General features: G+C 46.0%; 1 protein-coding gene across 2 annotated transcripts in view; it reads left to right on the top strand.

Moving 5' to 3' along the window:
* Window positions 1–19,988, top strand: part of ATM (ATM serine/threonine kinase) — a 3,046,976-nt gene that overhangs the window by 2,387,658 nt on the left and 639,330 nt on the right. For both annotated transcript variants that reach the window (XM_069640412.1, XM_069640413.1), the window contains 2 exons: window positions 9,935–10,102; window positions 14,446–14,565. In XM_069640412.1, the coding sequence (XP_069496513.1) occupies window positions 9,935–10,102; window positions 14,446–14,565 (288 nt within the window). The remainder of the gene's footprint in view (window positions 1–9,934; window positions 10,103–14,445; window positions 14,566–19,988) is intronic.

Below are 19,988 nucleotides of genomic sequence, written 5' to 3'. Positions count from 1 at the left end.
TCCCGCCGGAGAGTCTTCTTCCCTTAACTGGTGGGGACAACCAGTTGCTGCCTTCTTTTCGCAGTCCCGAAGCATCCAGTGGCCGCCTTGCCTGTGTCAAGCACCCCGGCAACCTGGATACCACTTTTTACCTCAACCGCGAAAGAGGGGTAAAAATCCTTTGTGACCGGAGAACTCCACGGCTGGCCTCATCCTTGGTAGTGCAACGACCTGCAGCCTTCCTCCCCGACGAGATCGCCTCTTCCTCGGGACGACGCCGCGACTTGCACCCACTACCAGGAACGACTACCACCGCTGGAGGATCCTTTCCACTTTTAAAGGTACTGTGTTCCGCCCGGCCTCCCTTGCCACCGATTGTACGGGGTAGATTTAGCCCTCGGCTCTCGAACCTGGGTAGGTCTGGGACACCCTAACTAAACTTTTCAGAACCATAGTAAAACCGTTTTCTACTCACCTGCAAAGACTTGTGACACTGTGTGATCTTGGGCACATTTTCGCCTGGCTCCCTCTAACGCGGGCCCCGAACTAATTCCCCTTGTTCCACTATTGACTGTCTTTGCTAACCTTATGTGAAAAGTGTTTTACCTTACTGCTCTCTTTAATTTTTGCCTTTTCCCTCCCTTTTGGTAATACTTGTTGGAGTACCATCTAACGTTAAGCGCTCACCTCTGGTTGGAAATAAGTGGTGTTAACTTAGAATTGTCCAACAAATGCTTAGGGATGTACATATGAGTAATAGTAACTGTGTTTGACTTTCTTATCTTTTCCAATGTGCTAGTGTAATTTATGAGTGTACCTTTAATAAATAAGTTTATACTTTTACACCTAGCTCTGGTCAGTGTTTGCTTGTACTACTGTGCCTCTGTACCTAATATGTATCCTCTGTATACTGCCTAACTCTTCTTGAGGGAAGTCTGACTGCTCAGCCACAGCTACCACAGTGAATCTGTGTGGTACAGACTGCTACCAAGTGGGTTTACTGCCAACACCTGTAGACTTAAATCTTTTGCAGTGGTCCCAGAGGGAACTGCACAGGTGTCTGCCTAACACTGGTGGCAGCGGTGGGATCTGTATTGAGTATACACTTTAGAGTACTTTTGAGATACCTTAGTGCAACTAACCACAAAGCTTAAGCACAAGAAAGAAAAAGTCATTTTTAACCTGTCTACTATGGAAAGTTATAGTCAAGAGTCCCTTGCTACAAAAACTGCTGATTGTCTAAGACTTCTCTGTAAGCATAAGAATCTCATGACTAAAGGAAAGAAAATAGAGCTAATAGAAAGGTTGTTAGAAAACCAAAGTCTGGAGGATGGTCCAGAGGAACCTATCACTCCAGCAAATGTAGAAAGCAGCAATGATCTTGATATGGAACAAAGTATTGATGATCTTGGGTCAGAATCAGAAGAGGAGGATGAAACTGTTATAGATAGTCCCTCTAGGCCTCTGTCTGCTCTACCAGCTGTACCTACTGGACCTTTGCCAGGTCCCACATTTAGCCCTCAATACTTTGAACTAGAGAAAATGAAACTTGAATTAGAGTACAAGAAACTAAATGCTCAAACTGACAAAGAACTAAGGCTAAGGGAAATGGAGCTCAAGTATGAGCTAGAAATTAAGAAATTGTCTGTTGAGAATGCTTCTCTCTCTGGCTCCTCTAGAAGTTCCAGTCCTAAAAGACCCCAGATGCCTAAGGAATTGATTGGTATGTATGAGCCTAAGTTGGATGTGTTGGATTGGTTGTCTATGTTTGAGTATAATCATGGGCTCCAGAACATCACAGGTAATGAGTTACTCACCTGGTTGTTCTCTAGGCTTCCCCCTGTTGCAACTGATGTGGTAATGGAGTTGGGGGAGGAGGATAGGAAAGAGTATGAATGTGTGAAACTAGCTTTGATAGCTAGGTTTGGGAAGACCCCTTCCCAGTATCTTAAGAGGTTTAGGAGCCTCAAAAAGCATGATGGTACCCCTCGGGCTACCTGGGTGTGTGAAGGGTTGAAAAACTTAGAGGGATGGATTAAGGGTTACAAGGTGAACACTTATGAAGGAATGAGAAACCTTGTAATGATGGAGTCAATTTATGATGCCTGCTCTCCTGAGCTCAGACAGCACTTGGCTGATTCACAGGAATTAGATCCTAGGAAACTAGCTAAGCCTGCTGACTTGTGGGTTGCCAACAGGGCTACTCACAAGGATTCTGGGGTAACTCAGAAGAAGGATGAGGGAAGACAGCCTAAGAAAGACTTCAAAGAGAATTCTAATAATCCTAATTCCAAAGAGGGCCCCAAACAAAACCATAAAGGTAAGCCACCTGGGAAACCACAGCAGAGTAGTATACCTTCTGGTGCTAAACCAGAAGGAGGTCAGAACAAGCCTCCATTCCAAAGGACCTTTGGGGCCTGTTATGTTTGTAAGGCTACTGACCATGTGAAAGGAGATCCCAGATGTAAGGGTAAACCTTCAGGGGTCCAACTTGTCTCCTTAGCCTTCGCTCCAGAGGAGGAAGTCACTATGGCAAGTGGAAACTTTCTACTACTGGCTGATGAACCCACTGGAGTCTCAGCCAGTGTTTCTTTAGTCTCTCTGGGGTTGTGGGAACAACAAAATTTAGATGTGTATAATTCTATCCCAGATAATACTAAAGAGTATTATAAGGACAGTGTCCACGTGAATGGTCAGGAGACTCCTGCCATCAGGGACACTGGGGCCAGCATAACTGTGGTGGATGAATCATTTTTCAAGGCAGAGGATGTTGCTAAGGCACCCAAATGCCTCACCAAGTTAGCTGGAGGGCCTGTGCAGATGTGTCCCTAGTTACCAGTTCTCATCCAGTGTAATGATATGGCTGTGAAGATACCTGTCAGTATACAATGTGAAGTGCCAGGAAGAGTTCTGTTGGGAAATGACCTGAAAGCTCTTGGAGTTGTGTCACATACCCCCAGACCTCCTAGTAAAAGGTTACAGGAGCTCACCAAATCTGCAAGAGAGAAAACCCTGCGAGGTTTATCTCAGGAGATGATGACAGAAATCACTCCTCTCCCACTGGAACAACTTACTGCAGTAACTACCAGATCAGGAGCAAAGGGGCCACCCAAGACTCCTAGGAAAAAGCCTACAGCAAGCACTCCAGTGCTTCCAACAAGGACTTCCCAGAGGTTGTCCAAAGTTACACCTGTAACTCCACCTCCAGCTGAGGCTGAGAGGGAGGTACAGCCCTGTTTGGTTGAACTAGACTCTGAAGAAGAGCTAGAAGGAGGTCCAGAACTTATTGGAGACCTGGACCCGGCTGACCATCCTGAGCTGCAGTCTTTACTGGCAGAAGGTGGACCCAGCAGGACAGCTTTCCGTAAGGGACAAAGGAAATGTCCAACTCTGGCGGGTCTCCGCCAGCAGGCAGCTTCTCAGGCTGATGGGCAAGAGCCTGGGAAGTATAGGTTACACTGGGAAGATGGCCTCTTCTACAGTGAACCAACCGAATCTGAACCCGGAGCATACCAACGCCTGGTAGTGCCCCAAGAGAACAGACAACAGTTCTTGCAACTAGCCCACGAGATTCCTTTGGCTGGTCACTTGAGTTTCAAGAAGACCAAGGAAAGGCTCTCTCTCTACTTCTATTGGCCAAAAATGGGGGCTGAAGTAGATAGGTATTGCAGGAGCTGCCATACCTGCCAGACTTCTGGTAAGGTTGGTTCCAAGAATGTGGCACCTTTAGTGCCTCTCCCAGTTGTGGGAGTCCCATTTGAGAGGGTAGGGATTGACATTGTTGGTCCCCTTGATCCCCCAACCTCCTCAGGCAACAGGTTTATCCTTGTTGTAGTAGACCATGCTACTAGGTACCCTGAGGCAATTCCTATGAGGACTGTTACAGCTCAGGCTGTGGCTAAGGCCCTCCTTGGTATCTTTACCAGGGTTGGGTTTCCTAAGGAGGTGATCTCTGACAGGGGGACAAATTTTATGTCCAACTACATGAAGGCCATGTGGAAAACCTGCGGAGTCACCTACAAGTTCTCAACCGCCTACCACCCCCAGACAAACGGGTTGGTAGAAAGATTTAACAGAACCATGAAGAGCATGATAGGTGCCTTGGAAGAACCCCTTAAGAAGAAGTGGGACCTTCTACTGCCATGCCTTCTATTTGCTTATAGGGAAGTCCCTCAGGAGGGAGTAGGTTATTCTCCCTTTGAACTTCTCTATGGCCATCCCGTCAGAGGCCCCTTGGCCCTGATTAAGGAGGGGTTGGAGAGTGCTCCTTCCCCCAAGCCAGTCAGAGTGACTGACTATGTGATAGGTCTCCGAAGGAGAATGTCACACATGATGGCAGAAGCAAGTGATAACTTGAAAGCTGGCCAAGCTCTGATCAAACATTGGCATGATCAGAAGGCTAACATGGTTGAGTTTATTCAAGACCAGCTAGTTCTAGTTATGCTCCCAACAAGGCAGAGGGCCTTGCAAGACAAATGGATGGGACCCTTCAAGGTTGTGGGAAAACTTGGAGAGGTCAACTATCTGGTGGATCTGGGCAAACCCAGGGAAGCTCCCAGAGTCTTCCACACCAACCGCCTCAAAGCCTATGTCTCTAGACCAGAAGTAGGAGCATTGCTTCTAGCTTCATCGGAAGAGGAGGAGGAGGAGAGTGACGCTCTACCTGACCTCCTGAGAGGCTTACCTTTGGACGAAAAGGTTGAAGGAGTTAATCTCTCTTCAGATCTGACCCCTGAGCAACAGGAGGAGTGCAAAGCTATGTTAAATCAGTTTGCCCCCCTGTTCTCACTTTCACCAGGCTTGACCCCTTGGGGACAGCATGAGATACTCACTGGTGACTGTCTGCCAGTCAAAAGCAGAGGATATAGAATGTCAGAACATGTCAGAACCCACATCAAAGGTGAGGTCAAGAAGATGCTTGATCTCGGGGTAATAGAGCCCTCTACTAGTCCATGGTCTAGCCCAGTGGTGTTAGTACCAAAGGCAGGATCCAAAGAGTTGCGATTCTGTGTGGACTATAGAGCTCTTAATGCAGTCACCAAGACTGATGCCCACCCTTTGCCAAGGACAGATGCGTTGGTGGATAAACTTGGTGCAGCCAAGTACCTCAGCACACTGGACCTTACGTCAGGCTATTGGCAAATAGCCCTGACACACCATGCCAAGGAGAAAACTGCATTTTCTACCCCAGTTGGCCTATACCAATTCAAGGTTATGCCTTTTGGACTGAAAAATGCACCTGCAACATTCCAAAGGATGGTGAACCAAGTTCTGGCTGGGATGGAGGACTTCTGCATGGCATACTTGGATGACATTGCAGTCTTCAGCCACTCCTGGGAAGAACATGTGACCCACTTAGGACATGTTTTGCAGGCTCTTGAGCAGGCCAATCTGACCATAAAGGCAAGCAAGTGCCAAATTGGTCAGAGTAAAGTGGTCTACCTTGGACATGAGGTAGGAGGTGGAGGAATAAGGCCTTTGCTCAGCAAGATTGAAGCTGTGCAAAATTGGACAACACCTACTGCTCAGACCCAGGTGAGAGCCTTCTTAGGCCTCACTGGGTACTACAGGAATTTCATTGAGAACTATGGGACCATAGCTTCTCCTCTGAATGTAATCTCCTCTCCAAAATTCCCTAAGAAGGTCAAATGGACTGAGGAATGCAATCAGGCCTTTGAAAACCTGAAGAAAGCTCTCTGTCAAGCTCCAGTACTCAGAGCTCCTGACTACCACCAAACTTTCATTGTACAAACTGATGCTTCCAATGTAGGTATAGGTGCAGTTCTTAGCCAACTGGATGAGAAGGGTAGGGAACACCCCATTTGCTTCATCAGTAGAAAACTGAAGGATCCTGAAACAAGGTGGGCAACAATCGAAAGAGAATGCTTTGCTATTTTGTGGGCACTGAAAAAGTTTAGGCCATACTTGTATGGTTCTACTTTTGTCATTCAGACTGACCACCAACCCTTGAGATGGTTAATGCAAATGAAAGGGGAAAATCCAAAACTATTGAGATGGTCAATCTGCCTCCAAGGGTTTGATTTCACCATTGAGCACAGGTCAGGGTGTCACCATCAAAATGCTGATGGACTCTCTAGGATGTATGTCATCGTCTAGAGGTATGAGGTTCATCCAGGAGTGGATTAAATCCTCCTGTCCCTTAGTCTGGGGGGGGCGAGTGTTAGGAAGAATTCTCTGTTTAGGCTGAATTTCCTAACCTAGTGAGTCCCCCAGCAGCTTTGCTGGATTTGTGGGGTTTGTTTTTTTCTCCTGCCAAGAGTGAGACTCTTTTACCCTCACTCTTGGACATGACTTGAGAGTGTTACTGTGACTTGCTATGTGCTTATGGGCTAGGGGGTAATTTTCCCCATAGGCCATCATTGGTTTTTGAATGTGTGTTACACAGCACCCTCAGTGCAGTAGCACAGGGGTGTCTTAGAGACCCCCAAACATAGACTCCACACCCTGGGACTGACTACTGTCTCCCTGGGTCAGTAAAGTTACCATTGACTTTACTAGTCTTAACTTAGGAACTTAACCAGTACAAACCATCTTACTGTGGAAGTACTGGTAGGGGCAATTAGATTGCCCCTGGGTCTGTTGTCGAGGGGGTACTGTCCCGTCCCCCCTCGCCGAGTTCTGGCTGGTGGCAGTGGATACCACGGAAATATTCCACCTGAATATTTCCCAATGGGATTTCCCATTGGTTTTTGATGCACCACTTTTTGGTGCAATGTTAAAGATACCGCCGGTTTATTTAATTAATATAAATTCACCGGTTGGGATTTTTTGCTGGAACTCGCCGACAAAATGGCGTCTAGGTTCACTTCAGTAACCCTGAACCCGAGTCGAGCCTTTGTTCCACTTTTGGCGGGCTTCTGCACAGAAGCCCTCCAAAGTGGTGCCATTCTGTCTGGGTACCACAGAGGGTGTGGGAGGGGGTTTAGGCACCCTGGACCGAGTTGCCTTGCCAACTCAGGTCGCACTCTAGTGTGATTGGCCCAAGTGGTGAGCCACCCCGCTCACCACTTAGCATGTTTGAGTGACAGCTAGGCTGTATGAATGGGGGTTTGCTGCATAAAAGCAGGGTTTTTGGGACTGGTTCTTCAGAAGTCTCCACAGGACCTAAGAAGCCGAAGAGGGAGAAGCCGAGCCGACCTGCCAAGACGACACCACCGGTGAAGCCCTGCAGAATCGTCTCACCACTTTTCCCGACGACAGAGGAGATCTCCCGCCGGAGAGTCTTCTTCCCTTAACTGGTGGGGACAACCAGTTGCTGCCTTCTTTTCGCAGTCCCGAAGCATCCAGTGGCCGCCTTGCCTGTGTCAAGCACCCCGGCAACCTGGATACCACTTTTTACCTCAACCGCGAAAGAGGGGTAAAAATCCTTTGTGACCGGAGAACTCCACGGCTGGCCTCATCCTTGGTAGTGCAACGACCTGCAGCCTTCCTCCCCGACGAGATCGCCTCTTCCTCAGGACGATGCCGCGACTTGCACCCACTACCAGGAACGACTACCACCGCTGGAGGATCCTTTCCACTTTTAAAGGTACTGTGTTCCGCCTGGCCTCCCTTGCCACCGATTGTACGGGGTAGATTTAGCCCTCGGCTCTCGAACCTGGGTAGGTCTGGGACACCCTAACTAAACTTTTCAGAACCATAGTAAAACCGTTTTCTACTCACCTGCAAAGACTTGTGACACTGTGTGATCTTGGGCACATTTTCGCCTGGCTCCCTCTAACGCGGGCCCCGAACTAATTCCCCTTGTTCCACTATTGACTGTCTTTGCTAACCTTATGTGAAAAGTGTTTTACCTTACTGCTCTCTTTAATTTTTGCCTTTTCCCTCCCTTTTGGTAATACTTGTTGGAGTACCATCTAACGTTAAGCGCTCACCTCTGGTTGGAAATAAGTGGTGTTAACTTAGAATTGTCCAACAAATGCTTAGGGATGTACATATGAGTAATAGTAACTGTGTTTGACTTTCTTATCTTTTCCAATGTGCTAGTGTAATTTATGAGTGTACCTTTAATAAATAAGTTTATACTTTTACACCTAGCTCTGGTCAGTGTTTGCTTGTACTACTGTGCCTCTGTACCTAATATGTATCCTCTGTATACTGCCTAACTCTTCTTGAGGGAAGTCTGACTGCTCAGCCACAGCTACCACAGTGAATCTGTGTGGTACAGACTGCTACCAAGTGGGTTTACTGCCAACACCTGTAGACTTAAATCTTTTGCAGCGGTCCCAGAGGGAACTGCACAGGTTTCTGCCTAACAATGTGCTACAGCAGGGGGCTGTGACTGTCTAGTCCCAATCTGACCAGTGGCTATCCATGACTACCTAGGCACTGGATGTTTGAATGGTGCAGACACTTACCATTGGCAGGCCTGGTTTTCTCCCAGCCTAAATGTTGGATTCAAGGAGATTGCCTGCAACTGTTCATTAGATCACCATTGGAGCCAAGCCAAAACTTCTACGACCCGAGGATGACCCCTGCAGCTGAACAGCATCAACTCCAGTGCTCTCCTTGTGAAGCCCAGTATCGACTACAATGCTCTCCTGGTGTGAAGCCTTGCTCCTCAGTCCTGATCTCAAGAAGGCCTTTATTGGTGCTTCGGCCTTTGAACTGGTGGAAACAACCAGTCTCAACCCCGGCTTGAGGGAATGTGCCTTCTGAGCCTTAGGAAGTATCCCTTCACCACCCAGTGAACTGGGCTACCTCGATACAGCCATTCCAAACAGAGGCTTGGAACTTCACAGATTACAGATTTTCAGCTTGTGCCACAAGTCACCTTCTCCTGCATTTTTGGCCGTCTCACACCAAAGGAAGCTGTGCTTGGCCTGCCCCTGTGTTCGCCTCTGGACAATTGCCTATTGCCGCCTGCCTACTGTGACCTTGTCGAATCTTGTTATCTTCGTGTCCCTGAGGTGTACCGTGGCTGTCTGTCCGGCAGACACCTTCACCTGTCTACATTTGTGTCTTCTGCTGAAAGCTGTCTGGTACAGAATCCAAAGTGCTGCAACCGATGGAAATTAAATCCTGCTAAACAAAGTATGTCTTCTGTTTAGATGACGTTGCTAAGGTACCAAGTCTACATACCGGTTGCTTTTACCCCTCATTCATCTATATGGTAACAAGGGCATAAAGTCCTGACCCTAACTCCCTCTTGCTTGACCTTTCGGTGGTGGAACCTGGATTAAGTATCCCTGCCTAGGTCTATCCCAGTGTGTTGTGATTGTGTCGAGTCCTGATGTGAACTGTATCTAACTTTTTATGACTTTATTGATCACAACCACTGGCACTCCAAATCACTACATAAATCTACATGAAGAGTGATTTCTTTGCAACTAGTGACTTTAGGGCACTAGGCCCCAGACCATCTTTGGGTTGGGCTTTATAAGGTTTAGGGGAGGTGTTCTGGGATTATTCTGAAGAGTACTGTCCATTTCTACACATATGACTACTTAACTGTGTTTCACTAGTCATTGAATCAGATGCTAATCTATCTCTCCTATAGGTGAATGTATATGTTTTATAAGGGTTTTGTCTGACAATATTTTTATAGTATTTGTATACGCTTAATGTGTAACTAAAGGCCTAATAAAGAATTGTATGTTTCTACTTACCTGTCTAACTGGAAATATTGGTGTTGCTTTGGGTGGACTCATTGTAGCCGTAGACCACTCTCACACCCACCCTGAGACTGAGACTAAGCCTTCACCGCTCTGCTACCTTACCTTGATTGGGTTTGGCTAGCATCTCATTGTCTTCCCTGTTCACCATAATAGGGTGGCCTCGGAAAATCCTCCCATTTGGGCTGATTTTGAAAAATCCATCTTAACAAGAGGTAAAAGACACAGCCAGGAAATTGGAAGAAAACGTATTTTAAGTCATTAGTAGATGAGCACTTGCACCGTTCTCTCCGTTTTATTAATATTTGCTTTCCTTTCAGCTTCCAGAGAAAGCAATGTTTCATATTAAGCAATATTGCTCTTCGAAGTACACTGTCTCTGAATGGCAGCTGGAAGAAGCACAGGTTTTCTGGGCAAAGAAAGAACAAAGCTTAGCACTGGAAATTCTCAAGCAAATGATAAACAAGTTGGATACAAACTCCTCTGCGGTATGCTTTTACTTTTAAGCATTCTGTGTTTCGCTTTGTTTAGCGCAGATATTGTCTTTTTGTGAAACAACAGTTTAATGTTCCCTATTAATATCTGTTTTTTTAACCTGTAGCAATTCTAATTTTTAGTTGTATCTGGTATCCACCAGTGATGCTAAGCAGTGTTTGATTTTCAGCCAGCAACCTGTACCCACGCTAACAGAGCGGTGCACAAGATTGCAGTTATATATTTCAGGCACTGTATATGGGTTCAGAGCAGGCGTCCTGAAAAGATGAAATGCAGAGGCCAGCAGCCCAGATGCACAGACCAAGCACAGGGCAGAGAATGCTATAGGTGCGAGCAGCAGTGTGATAGGTCAGGGCCCTACTCTGGATGTAACGTAGATGTGACACACATTGGTGTTCAATGGGGTGTGACAAAGTGGTATCATTCAAACAACCACAGTGTTTACATTTAGTTGCCTTTTATGTGTGCAACAATGTATGCCACTATTACCAATGGTGAACTCTTTCCCTTTTTGATCAGGTTACTCTGTTTCTCTCTCTCATATGAGTGGTGTTGTCAAGCACAGCCTCTCAAAATACTTTGCATCAGTCTCAATCTTTCCTCTGCATGTTTCACTTTGTCTCAACATTCTAAAACCGAGTTCCTCTTCCTAGAGCTGCTAGCAAATGGATTCCACTTGCATATTCTTTGTATGACTTTGACCCCAATGGGTCATCTTCAATTCTGGACCGGGCCTCTCAAATAAGATATTCTGCATGGTCTTTCTAGGTTTTATCTTCTTCCAAGGAAGCCCAATATTCTGACCCCTAGGATCCCACAAGTCCCAACACAGTTTGGTTGGATCCCGTTTGTTCATGTAATAGTCAACATATTTTACTTCTAGATTGACAATACCTCTTAGTGTTCTCTCTCTGTTTCAAGCTCTATTTCAGGGTTCAGAGCCCTCCTCAAGTTCAAGCGCTATGTGATTGTTCAGTGTTCCTCTCAGCTTTAAGCACTACTCATCTTCAAAGCACCTTTCAGATCCAATCCCCACTTGTAGGCAGTGGTCAAAGCACCTCTCAGTTTCAGGTGTTAAACTAAGGGGTTCAATGCATCTCTCAGGTTCACTTGGCACTTCAGGTTTTTAAAGCACTTCTCATTTTCAAGCACAACTTGAGGGTGTGAGTCCCAGACTCGCGAAGTGGGTTGGTTCAGTTTCCTACCAAGCCAGTGTATTCTCATGGATTGTCTCTCTGAGTCCTAGACCCTCTTAGTCTGTCATTTTCAACTTTGGTTTCTCATATGTGTGCAGGTTCCAGATCCACAGTGTATCATTTTATCTGCTTGGTTCACTCTCCTGCCAAGGCTACAACTCTTCCTGGTTAGCTTTGTTTGCACTCAGTGTCCCAAACCCTCTTATTTGAGTGTGTGTCCCAGACTCGCACTGTATCGTTGCATCTGCTTGGTTCACTCTGCTGCCAAGTAAACAACTCTTCTTGCTTTGCTTCAAGGACCCAGACCTGGTTCTCCCTGTTGCTTCCCTGGACCTCTGACACCTGCCCGCAACCCCGCCTACCTGTTTGCTTCCTTCTCATAGGTATCGTCTGTTCCCGGGCAGCTGCATCCCTTCTCGAGGCTCCGGTAGGGTTTGAGGACCCAGCATAGTCTGCAGCGGCTCTGAAGTCTTCTGATCCTTCCCAGCTGTGCATTCTCCTTCTCTCACGCTTCGCCAGGGCCTTGGGCGCTCAGGATTCACTCGGTGGCAACCCGAGTAGTCCTCTTGTGGTGCACTACGTTTGGGTTTTCCTCTTCCTCTGGTTGCTGCTTCCCTTGCGGCTCACACAACCAATGTTAACACTGAGCACTGCTTATTCAATGTGATGTTGTAGTTGGATTTTAATGGTGTAAGAATTAGTTAAGGTATAAAGTATGAGAGATTCGAGGTGCAGGGGAGAAAACTACAACCTTGCGGCTCATTTCAGCTGCTCCTGTGCATGGCTCCCGCTGTTCCTCCTTGGAGAATCATTCTTGTCCTTCAGCGTCCCAGCTGAGTTTTCAAACTCCTGTCTGACTGCTGTGCTGCTTTGGGCTAATCACTTGCGTTCTCTTGAAAGTTAGAAGAGAGCACATCACGACTGACAAAGTCTCTCCATTGGCTAGCCTTGGAGAACCGAATCACTTTCAAATCTATGACCATGGTGCATCGTTGCATCTTTGGACTAGCCCCTACCTATCTGAAAGACTAAATAACCTTCTACAAACAAGGCCGTTGTTTAAGATCGGAAGCACAAGGCCTTATTGCTTGCACAGGAGCCAAAAGAACAAATGGCCTGGGTCGTTCGTTCCCTGCAAGAGCGGCTCAGTCATGGAACGGCTTTCTGTGCTCATTAAGATTGGAGGCAAACTACACATCCTTTAGAAAGAAACTAAAAACAAGCCTATTTGAGTAAAAGAGCTAGCCCACCTCACTAAATAACCTGGTTGTCCCATTCATTATTTGTTTTCCTTGTCTTCATGCATGTGCCCTGATGCCTGCGGGCTCTGGCGCAATATAAATAAATAAAATAAATTGAGACGCAGGACTCTAAAGCGATCCTCGGACTCTTCTTCGTCACAGTACCAGTTTTAAAACTATATGCATGATACTTTGGACTTTCTGTTTTTTCAGTCTTGTCATGTATGTTAGGTTGACTAACCTGACACGTTGGCTGTATTTAGAGAGTGAGAAGGGGGATTTAGGAATGGGCAAGGGGTTGAGTGTATTGAATCCAGGTTATATCGCCTTCTCTGATGAATGGTTGTTCCCAATACCATAAAGGGATTCCTTCCCCATGTGATCCTCATTCGGTGCACCACCCCCAGGGGGACTATTGTAATCTGGACGCACTGCCCTGGCCCCATGAAAAAAGTGTCCACCTAGGTGAGGAGTGACAACATCCTCAGTTTCGTCCCAGTATGTATGTTTATAGTTTTGATTAAGTAATAATACTTCACCTTCATTTTCATTGCTTGGAGTGTGATGAGGCCTAATAAATAGTGTGTGCTTATTCTTGCTGTCTAATTTATTGGAGTTCTCTGTGTGTGTCTCATTGCACCATTATACCACCATCATATTTCCTGAAGTCTAAACCTTACTGCTTAGTTGAACTACCTTGATTGAGTTTGGCTAGACTTAAGTGTCTTTTCCCTGTTCACTAAAATGGGCCCCTAGGGCTAGTTCTGAAAATCCATGTTAATACTCCAGTTACCATCTCAGCTAGGTCTGATGAATCTGAGGCGTGACAGCACCAACGGTTCCATGTGTTAAAATCGCGGCAAAAAGGCTGTGGTTTTGCCGCCGTAATTCATCTAATGGATGCAGGGGACACCCCTGCGACCACTGGGCCCATCATACCATTTAAGGCCAGTGGGGGCCACCCCCCGCAAACCCTGCTCTCCTTCCATGATTTAGTGGGTACACCTTTACCGGGTCAAGCCACATCATTTTTGCCACAATTTCTTTTACAGACTACTTTTTTGCCCTGATTTTATTACTGCACACCGCACCAACTGTGGACAAAAGCAAATAATCTGATAACCCAGGCAGCAAACATAGAGACAGCTTTTTTTCATACAGCTGTGCAGAAATGGACAGGGAAACCTGACCCAAACATGTGGCCTTGAGTTCACAGTCCTCATGGTCCTGTAGGGTTGTATACAATGGGATCCATACAGAGAAGTCACTAAGATAAATTTGGTCAGTTACATTTACAATGAGCTTCCTAACAGAACACCCTCTAGATTGAGGGGCATGGCTTTACAGCACCATGCAAGACCTGTAAAATTGGACTAATCCTACCCATGGAACACAACCTTCAGCTGTGGTAAATCTTTTGATTGTATGAAACACAACTTGATCTGCTGATTAGCACCCACCTGATCTTTGTTCTGGTTCTCAAGAAAGAATACCTTGCCTTCAATTGTGACATCTAAAGCTTTGGTTTGTGTGCTAGTGCCCCCGGCACACAGTAACGTCATGGTTGCAAAGCCTTATAGGCTTTTCTATTTGTGCCAACCGATCATAATTGCTAATGTTTTTTACTGCATCATCTCCCCATCTATATGCTGCAGTTCTGCTCTGCTCGTGTTCATCCAGGGGCTTATGAGAAATACAAAATAGTGTCTTCTTCAGCAATATTGTCTTCTCTTAAGGCAGCGTGAGTAATGGGGGCGGCTGCATTATTGGTTAATGGGCACCATCCAACTAAAGGGGATAATAGCTCATTATTGTTTTAATGGTGGATAGTAAGGCATGAATTACAAAGTCTTGATTCAGTTTAATGATTAATAGTATGTTCTGTGTAATTCTCTTCAGGTTCAAAATGACATCCGGATGCAGCTTGTATATGCAGAATGCCTCAGGCTCTGTGGAAACTGGTTGGCAGAAACATGTTTGGAAAGTCCCACTGTGATCATGCAGAACTATTTGGAAAAGGTTAGACTTGTTGGAGAACGTTCACTAACCCTTGTTGCTAATGTGTATCACCACATCACACATTTAGGAATGTTTTAACTATGATATGTGTGAAAACATACTTCACTTTTTCTACAGAAAATGTATGATATGGTGTGTATGGGTAATCTGACACTACCTTTTACAAGGTCCTGCTCATCAACTTAACTGGATGTTGAAAAAACAGATCAAATCTAAAAATGGTGTCCTTTTCTCATAGCTTGTGCTTCCTGCAGATTGGTTATTCGAAGTATGAGCCAGGTAAGTAGTGGAGGTGGAAAATTTGAGAAGGATTCTGTTTTTACTTAAGCTTGATCATATATAACATCATTGTCGTCATCCTTAGTAGTCGGACCTGCCACTTGTAAAGGCATGCCCTAACGTCAATTCAATTTTTCCTTCTTCCACAGGTCCTCTGGAGTTGTTATGGTGGATTCCGCAGCTTAGTATCTTAGGACCTAGCCTCTACTTCCCAATCACTAGTGGTAGCAAGTACTGAGTCTTTGAAGGGGCGCATTGTTTGATCTGCACCTGGTATCATAAGGTCAACCTCAAGATCCAAAGTCAACCAAGGCATTGGAAATAGTTGGTTATCATGGGGTGCCCCAGTTTAGAGGGGTACCGTTATTTGCTCAACCACAGGTTATCCTCCCATCAAAGGTTGTGGTGGAGGTGAGCAGGCTTCTGATTATCTGTGCCCGATTGTGTTACAGATGCTGCCCAATCCTTCAATGTTAAGTATAGACCCAATTTTAAAGATATGGCTTTGCTTCTCAAACCATTTGGGTGCCTTTCCATATGTGAGCTGTTCTTCAGGAACTTGCAGTCTAGTATCTTCGGCAGCTACCTACCACTGTCTGTCAAAACTCGGGTCCTTTAAAGTTGAGAGATTTTTGGCAGTACTTTAGTTCCGTTGCTTCAGTGGTTGTAGAACCGTATTACCTAATCACTATCATCGTGAACACTTCATATCAAGAGCCTCACCAGTGATTTGAGATTAACCATCAAGGCCCTTATCGTCGCTTGATGTCAACTGTCTATGTTGTTTTATGTTTGTACTAGGAGAGGATATTCCAGACACACTGAAGCCACAAGAAAGCAGCTGAACATGCTGCACCTGTAACTGTTAATGAGACCACTTTTCTGTCAACACCTCCTCCGAGACCAAGATCAGTGGGTTATCACCCATTTCCCTGTGCTCCATTCCATCAGCAGTCTCAGCAACTGATGACCTGCTAACCTTTTCTGTATCACTAAAAGTGTTACAGTGAAGTGTAATATTGCAGCCCAAGGAACCAGCTCATCCTCTAATATCATTAGTACTAGAGCTTGTGCAAATGATTATAGATGCAATCTTGATACCATCATCAGCGTCACACATGTTCACATGGGATAAGTATAATATGGGCTCTGGATTCTGAGCTTATTATTTGGGGAGTAGATTTGCCAGCACATTTACTCATTGTGGCAGTTGTACACAAGATGTATCCTGCATTTTAATTCTCCACTCCTCTGGACAAAGAAAGCGAGAAACTCGACTCTCTGGGCAAGGCGATTTGCCCCACTTTGGCTGCAACATTGAGAGCAGCAAGCTCTGCTGTCTTGCTGGGGAAACATGACCAGGATTTGGTGAACTTGATCCAGGTATTTGCAAAATGTCTACTAGATGGGAAGAAGCGGGAGATGCTTAAAGTGACGAACAAGGAATGTTTGTTTTCGACCACTTTATCAGCACATCCAAGGATATGGCTAACATCAGCAAATTATTAACATTGTTTTTGCATTAGAAGGTCTTATTGGGTGGATACAACAAAACTGAAGATGGACGTCCAACAGAACATTCAAAGACTTCCTTTTTCAAGCTTGTCTCTCTTTGGCTTGCACACAGGTAATGCAGTTAACCAGATAAACACAGAAGCATACACATACAAAACGGTGGGTTTCAAACACAACAAGAGCACTTTTAAGCCATCCTTCAATCACCATGGACAAAGAGCGTCCACCACAAAGCCACCCTTCTGATTGGAAGAGATTACATCAGCCGCAGCAGAGGCTGTGGGGGGCTGATGGTGCAGGAGAAATCCATCCGGTGGGACAGAGGCCACATTTGAGACGGTCATCTACAATTGATTTAGCACCATGTTCCCCATGAGCATGCAGTATACTATGGGGGAGAGAGGTGGCCCCTTTCTGTCCAGACTTGAGTCCTGTGGCAAGCCACTCTATGCATCGGCCCAGAGCCTGACTTTCCTCGGCCATCCAAAGCTCCACACCGTGGCGATATAGTTATGTTTCAGTGGAGATTTTGACTTGGAGCTATTCAGTCATAATCCCACAGCTGATAGGTAGATTCGCCCCATTGACTCCTCAGCCATGGTAACTTCGCTCATTTGCTCCTTGGGGGATTTGGCCCCACTGGGCCCCTTCACCTTGGACATATACTGGGTCTACAAGTCACTGGCCAGGGAATTTTGTGCAACTTAAATTTGGTGAATTCTGACAAAACATTTAGTGTAAGTGACATAGGACTGCTCCTCATGAGTGAGATTGCCTTTATCGCCCTGTTTCACGTGACTAGTGCAGAGATATAAATTGGCAGAGGGATGTCTGCAAATTGGACAGTCCTACTCCGGAGCAGGAACAAGCCAGTCTGACCACGGGACATCATCTGAATTAGTCATCACAACCCATTGGCTGGTCATATTGTTCTTTTTTAAATATTACTCTTGCTGCAGAAACTTTAATAGCACTGTGAGGCTATTGGTAGGGTGTAAGTGGGATTGGAGAGGGGAGAGGGAGCAAGAGTTCTGCCCCAGTATGATTTGCAACAGATAGAGTAGTTGCAATTGGTTGATATTTTTTCTTAGACCGGCCGATTCTTCTATGGAATCACACAAAGCCATCTGGTAGCAAAATCTTTCTTGCGTGTCAGACTGAGGTTTCTGATGAATGTGACCCAGCTCCATGGCGCAAGGCTCGCTTCTAGAAGGGCCTCGTTTCTGGTCAGTGTATTCATTATTTTACCAGATAGGTGGCTCATTAAAAACAGCAAAAGAAAGCCCACAGGGTGACTGCATCAGATGATGATATGTCCGGCTAATTCATTGAACCTGGGAGGTCCCATCCTTCCCCAGCTGCCATGTATGTCCCTTTTCATTCTATGGCCCAGGACATATCGTCGTTCAAGAAAGACTGAGATACGAGATCAGAACAGGCGGCATCTTGGGTAGGATGGATGAGGTGTAGCACTGAATGTCTGACCTGGAGGATAGGTTGAATTTGCCCAAATGTGTATCCCACAGAACTGTCCAAATCTTGTATGTCACTCAAGAGACAGTATGGGCCATCTGGAATTGAGAGAACGCCAAAATAATGTGCTCATATTCGGAATTCAAGAAGGAAAAGAGTCTGGAAACATGAACAAATGTATCTAGAAAATCTGAGGTGTCAACTGTTACAGCTTGGCACCTACCTCCACTTGATAGGTGCTGGTGGCAGCAGACCTGGAGGTTGCCATTGCACCTGGGAGACCAGGCGCAAAAAGGGAACTACAACTGCCGGAATCCCAAGCGGCTGCGGTGTCATTGTGTCCTTGGATGCATAGCCAATCCAGCGCCAGGGAAACTGGATGAACTGCAAACTCATAAGTAAAGCATTTGCGTTCTGGCTGTCTCATGCTCCTCAAGGATTCTGGCATTGTGCAAGCAGCATATTGTTTTTTCCTGTTGTGCTTACCCATTATCTTGACTTCTTGGCCCTGTTTTTCATGGACTTTCTTCGATGACTCCTCACCTCCTATGCCTGAATACTCTGGACTACGATCTTGACCCCCATATTGTATTGGCTTCTGTTATGGATTATCCCTGTTGGCTCATGGCAACCTCGTGGACTGATTTACTTGAAATAGACCTGGCTTGTACTCTTCTGGATTACCCTATTGGATCCATGGTAAGGCTTGCATCTCTTGTTTTCTGTCTGAGATCCTTTAGCTCCCATCCTTGTTCCATTTGGGTCAGGTCCCTGCAAACATTTTTTCTTTTGGGGTTCTTCTGGGGCCATTGTCTACTCCTGGTGATTGGACTTTACATCAGACGGCTCATCCATCCTGTGGTTTTGGGTAATTCTGGTGCAGCGTGTGGTTCACGTAGCATTCCTGCTTTCCAACCACCTATCTAAGGTAGGACAAGGCAATAAGGGGGAGGCAGGTGATGAGGGAGTTTAGAGGTGGGCCCACTTGTGAGTAACCCTTCCTTTTTTTCCTTGCACCTCTGCCTTTTCAACTGACTGCTCACCTCAGCAGTGTGGTTGTGTCTGTAGGGGTGTAGTCTGATTGAAGGCATACAATCCTCCAGTGCTCCGGTCTATCTCAGTACATTCTTTTTATTTTATTTTTTTAAACTTTATTTTTGAGCTTTTCATACCATCGGTATACATGTGCGCCAACATGGTGCATCCTCTTAACAACAAAAGAGGGAAAGGAGGGGAAAGCGGAGAGGAAGAAAGGAAAGTGAAAGAAAGAACAAGAGAAAGGAATAAAATAACATTACCCACTAACGAGCTCTCCCACCAAGGCCGCCCCACCTCTCCCGCGTCGACAAAGCAAATATCAATACATTCATTGCTTAAAACTGACTCGAATGGGGTTATACAGTAGTTCTTCAGTCACAAAGCCCTATTTCACGCTCAGGTGGTTTCGGAATCAGATGGTACAGTACTATTTAGCAGATATGCGACGTATGGCCCCCAGATGTCTGGGGGGCGAGCATGTAAAGGAAGGGTTCTTATAAATTCACTCTCTACATCCTGACAGTATGTTATGTCTTTCTTCCAGTCTTCGATTTTGGGTAGTGGGCCGCGGCTCCATGCCATGGCGATTCGCCTTTGGGCCAGGACCAGCAGGAGTGCTGCTAGTTTACGGGACTCGGGTTGTAGGTATCTAGTGAGGCCGAGAAGGGCCGCTAATGGCAGCGGGGTCACCTGTTCCCCTATGATGTCTGCAATTATTTGTAAGACTGAGACCCAGAAGCGTTGAATTCCCGGACAATCCCATGCTAGGTGAAAGAAATCTGCGTGTGGCGCCGTACACCGGTCGCATTGGGTCGAAGCTTCTGGATGATGCTGGTGCTTCTTAACCGGGGTGTAGTATGTTTGGTGAACAAAGTTGAAGTGTATTAGTTTAAAGCGTGTATTTATTGCGACTTTTTGAGTTTGGCGCAGGATATAAGACCAGTCTTCTGCGTTTATTGATTTCTGAACGGCAGATTCCCATTTTTGCTGTGTTTTAGGATTAGGTGTCCCGGTGTCTGCCACGAGGGATTTGTAAAGCAGCGAAACCAGCCTCCCCTCTCCCCGCGCCTGGATGGTGTTGTGTAACAGATCCCATGTGGGGGGTTGTTTTGGGAATG

Source organism: Ambystoma mexicanum, chromosome 7q, assembly GCF_040938575.1.
Source record: "Ambystoma mexicanum isolate Mex_15411 chromosome 7q, UKY_AmexF1_1, whole genome shotgun sequence".
Taxonomy (NCBI): Eukaryota; Metazoa; Chordata; class Amphibia; order Caudata; family Ambystomatidae; genus Ambystoma; species Ambystoma mexicanum.
This window is presented reverse-complemented; position numbering and strand designations above follow the sequence as displayed.